Source organism: Leucoraja erinacea, chromosome 31, assembly GCF_028641065.1.
Source record: "Leucoraja erinacea ecotype New England chromosome 31, Leri_hhj_1, whole genome shotgun sequence".
Classification (NCBI taxonomy): Eukaryota; Metazoa; Chordata; class Chondrichthyes; order Rajiformes; family Rajidae; genus Leucoraja; species Leucoraja erinaceus.
This window is the reverse complement of record NC_073407.1, coordinates 22496989-22507818: the sequence shown is the minus strand read 5'-3', so window position 1 is coordinate 22507818 and position 10830 is coordinate 22496989. Positions and strand designations below refer to the sequence as shown.

General features: G+C 42.8%; 1 protein-coding gene across 4 annotated transcripts in view; it reads left to right on the top strand.

Annotated features, from left to right (window-relative positions):
• Nucleotides 1-1907: 1907 nt before the first annotated feature.
• Nucleotides 1908-10830, top strand: part of adamtsl2 (ADAMTS-like 2) — a 52261-nt gene continuing 43338 nt past the window's right edge. For 2 of the 4 annotated variants that reach the window (XM_055660328.1, XM_055660327.1), the window contains exon 1: nucleotides 9009-9140. Coding sequence is in view for 3 of the 4 variants with exons in the window: in XM_055660327.1 (XP_055516302.1) it covers nucleotides 9063-9140 (78 nt within the window). In the remaining variant the exon portion in view is untranslated. Of the gene's footprint in view, nucleotides 2160-7180; nucleotides 7299-8997; nucleotides 9141-10181; nucleotides 10261-10830 lie in introns of those variants that run through there. The other 2 variants (XM_055660326.1, XM_055660325.1) reach the window with 2 other exon arrangements.

Genomic DNA, 10830 nt, shown 5'->3' with positions numbered 1-10830 from the left:
TCTCGCTGGGATGAACAGATGATCGGAGCTCCAGTCGGAATGGAAGAAAACTCTCAGGGGCTTGGAGTTTCCGAATTGGCCACTTCCTACCGGAGACCGCGGCTTCCGAAGTCCACAGGCCGAGCTGGGCAGATCACTGGCGATCCTCGGCAAAAGATCCCAGACCTCCACGATGTTAAAGTCAGCGCCACCCGCAGCTGGAAGCTTCGCACACCACGGCTCCATGGTGTTAAAGTCGGCAGGCCCAACACTCCGGAGCTCCAACACGGCTATGCCAGTAATGCCCCTGTCCCACTTAGGAAACCTGAACGGAAACCTCTGGAGACTTTGCGCCCCACCCAAGGTTTCTGTGCGGTTCCCGGAGGTTTGTGTCAGTCTCCCTACCTGCTTCCACTACCTGCAACCTCCGGCAACCACCTGCAACCTCCGGGAACCGCACGGAAACCATGGGTGGGGCGCAAGGTCTCCAGAGGTTTTCGTTCAGGTTTCCTAAGTGGGACAGGAGCATAAGGCATCGCCCGCTCTGCGATGGCAACTCAGTGCTGCGCCGCTGCTGAAGCTCTGGCCGGTCTCCGGCAGGAAAGGCCGCGCCAATCCAGATGGTGGGGGGGGGCGAAGATGCAGCTTGGAGAAAAGACGCATACTCGACCAGGTAATGACTGAGAAGACGGTTTCCCCCTTCTCCCCCCCACACAAAAAAGACTAAAAGAATACTGCATCCACTCAGATAGACGCAGTATATTACTACACGATCAGGTGAATGAAGTGGAAAAGGTGTTTGCAATTTTATTGTTCCATGCGGTATTCATAAACATAGAAAGGAATAAGAAATACGTGCACTTACTGTGCCAACCAGGTCATTGGTGTACATCACGCGACAACCGTTACACAAAATGTATTTGTGTATTCTGATGCCATTTTCGGAAACTTGCCATCAATATGCTATCGTTTCTAATATTTTTTGTTGATACTATGTTAGTCATGATCCCAATGAAGTGCTTGTCGACTTTTTTGAAGAAATTTGAAATTTGACCCCGTCACATTTTTGTGTGCAGTATTGTAAAAAGATACATATATATGTGGAACGCAGACTCGTCCAGCCTGCAAAAGGGGCAGGCAGCTAGCAATTCTGTGAACCGGGGCAGAAACAGGTTGCATGGGACTACTGGGTGTAGTGCCCTCCAAGTTGCCAACTTTCTCACTCCCAAATAAGGGACAAAAGGTCAAAATAAGGGACAAAAATCCTGACGGCAATTCGTTGACCGACTCGGCCATGGCTTGGTGAATGATGAGTTGGCCCGGGTGCTGGACTGCACACAAAGCCCAGCCGGCGGGCCAGCTGAAGAGTTTTGGTCCAGCGCCCCATCCAACGCAAGAACCGATGATCGGCCATGAGAAGGTGGTGGTGTCGGCGGAAAGCGAAGGTCCGAAGGTCGGACAGCTGGCCGGCTGGCCACCCACGGGGCCACAGGCGAGGTGTTGCTGCTGCACTCCATGGGCTGCACTACGTCGGGACGGGTGAGGCGTGGCGAGGCGTGGCCGGACGCGGCAGTCCCCCGATCCCAGTAGTAGCAGCAGTCAAATACGGGACAAGGGCGGTCCGGTATGGGACAAACCAATTCAGCCCAATATGTAGGATATCCCGGCTAATACGGAACTGTTGGCAACTCCACCCCCACCACAGGTCCCCGATGTAAAGGGGGAGCGTCGACGGTCAGGTCACTTGTCGGCGGTTGGTGTTCAAAGAGGCGTCTCGCGGCCGCCACGTGGCGCGGAATGAGCGCGAGTCGCCAGGGCAACGCGCGCGCGCGGCGCCCCCCGCCCGTCGGCGCAGCCGCAGAGAGGGCGGGGACGCTCCGGCGCAGGCGCAGGCGCAGTCGGGCGGGAGGCGGGCTGAGGGGAAGGGAGGGTGGATGAGGAGGAGGGAGGCGGTTATGGGGGGAGGACGCGAGTGCGCCCGCAGCGCCAGGTATAAAACAGCTTGTCAAATGTACGGTGGAAACTATCGCAAAGAGCAACGGAGGAGTGAGTCTTGGTGCGTTTTGCTGCACGGTGAAGGGAACACCCGGGTGAAGTTGTACGGCAGCGAGATCGACGCGGTGAGGCGAAGCCGAGAGCGGTGTCTGTCAGTCACTGGCAGCGCAGGAGAGCGGCCACAGGTACCGTGGACATGGTGCTGGGGGCAGCGCGGTTAGTTCATGGGGCTCTGACATCGGGGGGCGGTCACAGGTAGCTTGGACTTGTACCGGGGGCAGCGCGGTTAGTTCATGGGGCTCTGACATCGGGGAGCGGCCACAGGTAGCTTGGACTTGTACCGGGGGCAGCGCGGTTAGTTCCCTGGGCTTTGATATTGGGGACCGGCCACAGACAACTAACTGGGTGTCTGCGCCCCTACATACAAAGAATGTGAATGAATGCAGGAAGGAACTGCAAATGCTTTACGTCGAAGATAGACACATCAATGCTGGAACAACTAAAGGCAGGCAGCATTTCTGGGGAGAGTATTGAGGAGAGAGCGCGGGAATAGGGAATTAAACGGGTACATGGCACCACACAAGTATAGGGCATTGGAGTTGGCATGAGCGATGGGCATAATCATTAAGGGTTGTGCTATGGCAGCACAATTGTAATTTTACACTTGCTTTGCCATCATTGATTCGGACATAACACAACGGTTAATCAATGCAACTACTGATAACCCTCAGTAGTTGCATTGATTGACCGATGAGTATGTGATCTGATGGTACACTACCTTCAAAATGATTGTTTTCAGCCTTCATATCTGCATTTAGATCAGCATCTATGTGAGTTCAAGTAAAACAAAAAGTGCAGGAAGTAGGAGAGATGCGAGACCGCAGATGCTGGAGCAAAAGTTAAATTAAAAAAAAAACCGTCGGTGGAACTTACAAAAGTAATGTGCTGGAGGAACTCGGATGTGCTGGAGTGACTCAGTGGGTCGGACAGCTTATCTGGAGGGAATTGATAGGTAAACGTCCCGACCGAAACTTCGCTTATCCATTCCTTCCACAGATGCTGCCTGACCCGCTGAGTTACTCCCTGCTGCCTGCTGAGTTACTTTATGTTTTGTTTTGTGCAAGATGTACTTTGCAGATTAGACAGATTTTGTGGAGCACGAAACAGTATTTCAAATCAGTGACCTTTCATGTTCCTGAAGCACCCACTCTGTTTATTTCTGCAGGGATAGAAAGATCATTGACTTGAAATGTTAATTATTTTTCTCCTTCCACAGGTTGCTTGACATGATGAGCAACACTTTCTGTTTTACTTTGAATTTTAATATCGGTTGCATTTGATTTGAGGATGTATTTGAGCACAGTGCAGGAAAGTGACATATTTCACACACGTGTCAAAAAAAACATATTACACCTTTAGGGTGCAATGAAAACATTGAAATTCATTATGATTTTCAATCATGCTATTATTTAGTTCATTTAAAATGTTCTGGAAACTTTATACATTGTATTTATACATTGACCATTTCTCCATCAATTGCAGTACTCAACACCTCTGGAAATAATCTTCTGAAGAAGAAAGTAATTTTGGACAACAGTCTTTGATTTAGTTTATAGACTATTTTATGTTTTATTTTCTTCTGAGAATGTACCAATTTAATAAATGCCAGATGATCCTGTAGTATTCATTCACCTGCTATTGTGCCAAAATTGTTTCATAGAGTTATGTTCTTGGTGGATGTATTACATGAATACATTAGAACATAGAGGGTGTAATAAAATCTGTTGATCATGGTGCATCAGAATGAAATAGTATAGTAAAATATATTACATTTAATCCATTTGTACTGAAGAACACAGTTATAAGATCAGCTGTAATATTCATTAGTGTAGAGCAAACAAGTTACCCTTTTGTATTAGTATAGAGGTGGTGCAGTAAAATAAACCAGATTAGTACCATAGTAATCCTTTATTTGTTTTTAATATGCATGAAATCATGTCACTTGGGTCGACCATAATAATGCAGGAAAATGAGACCGGTAAACGTTGTAGATGAATGTAGTCAAGTCAAGAGAGTTTATTGTCATGTGTCCCAGATAGTACAATGAAATTCTTGCTTGCGTGACAACACAACAGAATTTTGTAGGCACAAATACAGATCAGATCAGTGTGTCCATATATCATAGAATATATATTATACACACATAAATTAACAGATAAAGTGCAATAGGCAGTTATAGTTCAGAGCTGTTCCTGAACCTGGATGTTGCAGATTTCAGGCTCCTGTACCTTCTACCTGATGGCAGCGGACAAAAAATGTTGGAGCCACTAGGTTAGGCAAGGTAGAGAGAGAGAGAGAGAGAGAGCAAGGGGTAACATTCAAGACCGATAATTTGATCAGAACTAAGCAAAAACTGAAATGTAGATAAGCACAGGGGGACTAAAAAGGAAAGTATGAAAGGCAGCAGAGATTAAATGACAAATAGCAAATAGATTGGAACTAGAACAAAAGTCTGGTTTTATAAAACAGCAGAATCACCTGTACATGAGGAAAATACTGAAATATGGAAATAAAAAAAATGCTAATAAGCCTTGATCTAAAATCTGTGAAATGAATGTTGAAAAGGCTGTGTGATTGGAAAAACTGCTATCCATTGGTTCATTGGAATAGTATGTAAGGCCAAGGGCAGAAAGGTCATTATGGGAGTGGAATGTAGAATTTGATCTCAGAGAGCAAAAACTCAGGTTAGGTGTGTGGACTAAATGGGTGTTGCCTACAAAACATTACATCACAAAAGCAGTTCAGTATATTAAATATGGACTTATAAAGGCAGATTTTGGATATCTGCAACAACATTCAAAATAGTGGAGAGACTCAGGAGATGAGCCAGCTTCTGTGAAGAGAAGCAGTCAATGTTTTAGATCTGGGACCCTGCATTGGCACTAGGAAAGGGAGAAAACAAGTTTTCAGTAGCAGAAAGGATGGGAAGAAATGGGGAATTAATATCTATTAAGTAGCCTCCAAGATCAGAATAAGCTACTTTTTTCCCAATGCAATCGGTGGGGGGGGGAAAGTGTTATCTAAAGTTGGCAAATTCTCTATTAAATCCTGAATGTAGAGTGGGGTTTGAGTGAGAGTCGGATGATAAATTAAATCATTACAGTGTCAAGTAATTAGAAGCTCACGGTTTCTCCAGGGAACTGAACACACGTGCTCTGTAAAGCAATCATCCAATCAGTGTTTATTTCCTCCAAAGCAGAATAGACTACATTGTAAGATCTGAATGCTACTGCACCTCCCACAACCTCATCTATTCATTTAGTGCTCGCGATGTTGCCTCCTCTACATCAACCAGACCAAGCATGGACTAGGCGACCATTTTGCCGGACACTTGCACACTGTCTGTTGGAGCTCTGGATTGTTACCAATTTTATTCTCCTTGCCATTCACATAGGCGTCTCCGCCACTGTCAAAGCGAGACCACATGCAAACTTGAACAACACGTCATTCTACTTGGGTAGCGTACAACCCATTTGCATGAACATTGAATTCTCCAACGACAAAGAAACTTCATCAATGTTAACTGCTGCCGAAATCCAATTAACACAGCCCTGTTGTCTGTACATTTGGTCATTGCATACTTATGTTATGACATTTTCCCCCAATTTCTTTGTATCCTCCCCATAAATGGAGTAGTAGCCGACCGCCTTGACATCAGCAGTGTTTATTCATGCAGCTGTTCTTCCGAATTAAAAACTGATTACGGCTTATGCGTTACATTAAAAAATGGTTTGGAGGCTAGTTCTTGGCTCTTGAATTGATACATTCTTGATGTGACTTTTGTTTTTATTAATGACTACTCCACTGTAACCCATCATTATAGCTGTCACTTCCCAATAGTTTTACCCATCCCTCCCACCTCTGCTAATGAAAACAACCTCATTTTCACTTTCTCATTTCTGATGAGGATCCTGGACCTGAAACATTAATTGTTTCGCCTCCCACAGATGCCATTTGACCTGATTGAAGTCAGTATATTAAACCAAACACGATACACATTAATTGCTGTTTCATTGAAAAGGGCTGGAAGATTCTGTAATTCCATAAAATATATAACATATCTGGGTAACTCAAACTGTTGCTGATATCCAAATGACCCATGGTTTAGGGGTGCTGCGAGAAAGTACCACAGTGGCACTGGGCTTGAAAGAGTTATAGTCAGACAGTTTACCAGCGTAAAACACTGATAATCACCATGGTGTATTGGCCACAGGCTCGCCAGAGTGTTGGATTGAGGTGGGCATAAATTTAAGCTGAGGGAATGGATCTTCCTGCTATTCTAATCATTAACCAAACATCCAACTTGATCAATCAAAATTAAATTATTTTTGAAAAGAGTATACACGGTATAATCCAAATAATAAACAAAACTAAAGGAAATTTATCAAAATAAATAATAGTCATTCCTGAATCTTAAAATGTTGCAGCCACATGGGCATCAAGGTTAGTAATGGACATCACATGCTCCCTTTCCAAGAACAGGCACCCCAACCTGAAATAATCTCATGAACAGGCACCCTAATCTGAAATAATTTCATGAACCAGGTTCAACCTCGACCAATTGATGGCAACAATTGAGGCCAGGGGTATGTGTGCCTGTCTCCCTTTTGTAGATCCATTAATCATGTGGACTCGTACATCATTCATGAGAATTACGGAGCTATCTATTCCCCATTCAAGTTTCCATTTCTGCTTGTGAATGGTCAGGTGCAGACTAGGTATTCCGTTTGCTTTCTTTCTTGCAGGAGGAGTGAAACTGCCTTTTATCATCCCACCTTTGAACCGAATGTATCAAATTTAATAACCATCAATAATTATAAAGTATTTATGTTTGACTGTAATATCTGCTATTGAAACAGAAATGGCTGGAAATTCTCGGTAGGCCAGGCAGCATGTGGTGAGAAAGAAACAGACAAAGTTTCAGGTCTTCCATCGTATTGATTACCTGCAATGCTAACCCTATTCCGGTCTCCACACATGCTATCTGGCTGGCCAATTATTTCCAGCATTTTCTCTTTTGTTTTAAGACTTCTAATATCTATAGTTTTTTGTGTAATATATGCTATTTCCCATCTACTTGTTAGCAAATCAGTAAATTTTAAAATAATTATTCAATTAAAATTTCCATATGTTAACTTTCTTGCAGTATGAACTTCATAAAATGTATTTCCAAACGTACTTCTGGCTGGAATGCAGCTTTCTCTTTGCACTGCCTGATCGGTGCCACATTATTTATTGAAAATGTTGCTGCTTTAGCATTACACGTGAGTATCAATCTATTTTTTCATCCTTTGCACCATCACTATTGTTTAAGTGATTCCTTTTAATTCTTGGAAAATTGTTTAACGTGACCAACTTCTCAGTCGTTATTCATGTGAAAATAGTTAGTACAGCTAATCGGTGATCAGTGCTGTTGCCAGCATATCTGTTGGCTACAATGTGTAGCACAGAACATAGAAAAGTACAGCACAGGAGCAGGCCCACAATGTCTGTGCCAAACATAATGCCAAGATAAATTAACGTCATCTGCAGCATATGATCCATATCCTTCCGTTCCCTATGTATCCATGTGTCTATCTAAGAACCTCTTAAGCCCCACTACCATGTCTGCCTCCATCACAACCTTGCCACACTATCCTCTGTGTTAAAAAAAAAAACTTGTCCCTCGCACTTTAAAGTCATGCCCTCTCTTTGACATTTCTATTGTGGGAAAAAGATTCTGACTTTCTTCTCTGCCTTTCATAATTTTATGTATATCAATCAGATTTCCTCTCTACCTCTGGCGTTCTAGAGAAAACAATCCTAGTTTGTTCAACCTCTTCTTGTAGCGATACCCTCTAATGGTGGCAGCATTCTGGTAAACTGCTTCTGAACCCTTTCTAAAGCCTCCACGTCCCTCCAGTAATGAGGAGACCAGGACTTCACACAATACCAGAATATGGCCTTGGCAAACCCTTGTTAGGCTGCACCATGACATTCCTGACTCCAGCAATTGTACCAATGCTGATGTGTTAAAATAGTAATGGGCTGATTATTTTTCCTTGAAACAAATGTAGTTGCTTTACTGTCCTTAAAATGGGATAGCAATGTTTTCTGTCCAGTGTTCACATTCCTGAGGTAACTTAACGGTATTGCTTGAATTTAGGATTTGGGACATATGAGGCTTTATGGGAAGCAAGAAACTATCCATGTATTTTGAAATACAAATAATATAGGAATTGATGTGTATATATTTTCAACAGTAGCTGCTTTGATTGTGTAGCATTATTCTGTTACCCTTGTAAAAGCTTTGAAGATGTGAGTGCTGCATGATCAGTGCCAAAACACGTCCCCCTGAGACAAAATGTTACATCTTATCTGCCAAGATCCTCTAACTTTCTACTTGTGAGGGTCACAGCAGGTTACTATTTTAGACTTTTTACAAATTCCAGTAAAGTAACTTTTAACAATGGGTTTGAATGTTTTTTTAAACTAAACATTTGTTTTGGGGTTGTATACAATTATAAAGAAAGAAATACTTGCATGTCTGTTGGCATTAAAACAATTTTACATCCGCCCTGGGCAAATTGCCTAAACCCTGCTGTGCCCTGCAGGGCAGGGCATACTGATGTTTCTGGTGATCTGTGCAAGCTAATGTTTAAACAATTTTTACTAGTTATTTTAATGCAATTCAGACACAGGCGTCTAGACAAGTAATCTTGCTGACCTTTGTGAATGAATTTATTATGTTTTTGTACACCACAGTAATGTCATTCGTTCATGAATATTAAAGGGAAAGCTAAATGAAGAAATGATGGAAGAGTATTTTTCAGAATATTCATCTCATGAATATTAATTTTCAGCTTGAAAATAATAATATCCCAAAAATGCTAAATATCCTATAATTATAAAGTGTGAATTCTTCCTGGTCCAGTAATTAGGATGGAGAGCGGTTACCTTGATAATTTCTCTTCTTCCTTCTAGCAAGTAGCTCAGACATATAATAGTTTAGAAGAAGGACTGGATAATACTGCATATTGGTGGGGTGAATGGGCCAAATGGACAGGATGCACTCGGACCTGTGGAGGAGGCATCAAAACAAAAGAAAGACATTGTTTGAAGCAAAGGTGAAAAAACATACTTGTAGTGTTTTCTCTTCAGTAAAGTAGATATTGCTGCTCAATTACTACTATAATTCAATGGAAATAAGCATCTGCGGAAATAAATCATACAATGATATTATAACCATTTCCCAGAAATGATCTGATTTTCTGTTTGATCTGTACTTTAGATTTATTGTTAGTTCTCCCACAGCAGCTCATTGGCAGTTCAGTAATCAACTCCCATATTCAACTGACCCCTAAATGAAATAAAAGGGTAGTCGAGAGTCGCTTAATCACTAATTATTACCTTTCCTTTATACCTCTTACTGAAAGTTTAACTATTTCACAAGAGCTTTACAAGCAACATTGTAATATCAAACACATCCATAGTCTGAAGTTAAGGTCTCGACCCGAAACGTCATATTTTCCTTTTCTCCAGAGATGCTGTCTGACCCGCTGAATTACTCCAGCTTTTTGTGTCTTTCTTCGGATTTAACCAGCATCTGAAGTTCCTTTCTGCACATCCATAGTAGTGCAGTACTATACCTTAGATTGCCAGAATGCTTTATTTTAATCAATTTTAGGATCTAACAGTCATTTTCAGTCTGTGCTTCTGCAAAAATAGTATTTGCGAATAATCTTTTCTGATCCATACAAAGTTATTGTTGCTTTTACAACAGTAATCTGATTTTTTTGTTTTTGTTTTTCTCCCATTGCTTTTCCTTTCCCCCAAATTATGCCCCAGTATCATTGATACAGGTCAAAAAGAAGCTTTACCTATAGTTCAGATGCATTTCAGGATTAGGATAGAAGGGAGAATGGAATGAGAAACTTTTGTTATAGACTCTAGAGCTTTAAATGTTGGGCAGGTTGGCCCTGTTCTTTGCTATATATGCCATGTAATGCAGTAACTTCTGTGCAAATGATTTTGTATAAGAGCAAATTACCTGTATTTATATTTGTATATTCTTACAGTTTATTTGGATAGATATTATGAAATCAACGAAAGATACTATTACATTTTGCCTACAAAATGTATAATAAATATTTATCTGATTTATTAAGCAGAATGATAGCAGTGATGGCAACTGATAACCAGACTTGTACAGGCACTTCCAAAAGATATCAGCTATGCAGCCTACAGGTCAGCAGAATAATTCACTTGTAATACAACTTCGGAATTGGGATAAAGTCAAAATATGTGAAAATACTTCCTGAACAGAAATGCAGTACAGGTGCACAACCTTTTATCCGAAAGCCTTGGGACCAGACACTTGTCGGATTTCGGACATTTTCGGATTTCAGAATGGAAGATTTTTAGCGTAGATTAGGTAGGTAGCGCGGGCGGCTTGAAAAGTCTGGAGCAGCTGCCTCCTCCCCGGAGACCGGGAGAATCATTGCATAAATGTTAGTCAGTTAGTTTGGAGGGATTTTATGTGGTGGTGGTGGTGTAGGGGTGAAGGGGGAAACTTTAATTCTTAGTCCCCTACCTACCTGGTCGGCGACTCCCAACCTCGCGGAGCTGGGGGCTCCGTCCGGCCGCGGGCGGCGCCGGTTGGAGCTCCGACCCCGGCAACTCTACCCCTGGCTGCGCGGCTCCAAATCCAGCGACGCTCCGCGATGTTGTGTGTCGGCGGCCACAGCGCTCCGGAGCTTGCCGCACGGCGACCCGGTAAGGCATTGCTCGCGACGCTGCCGACTCCCGACATTTGCG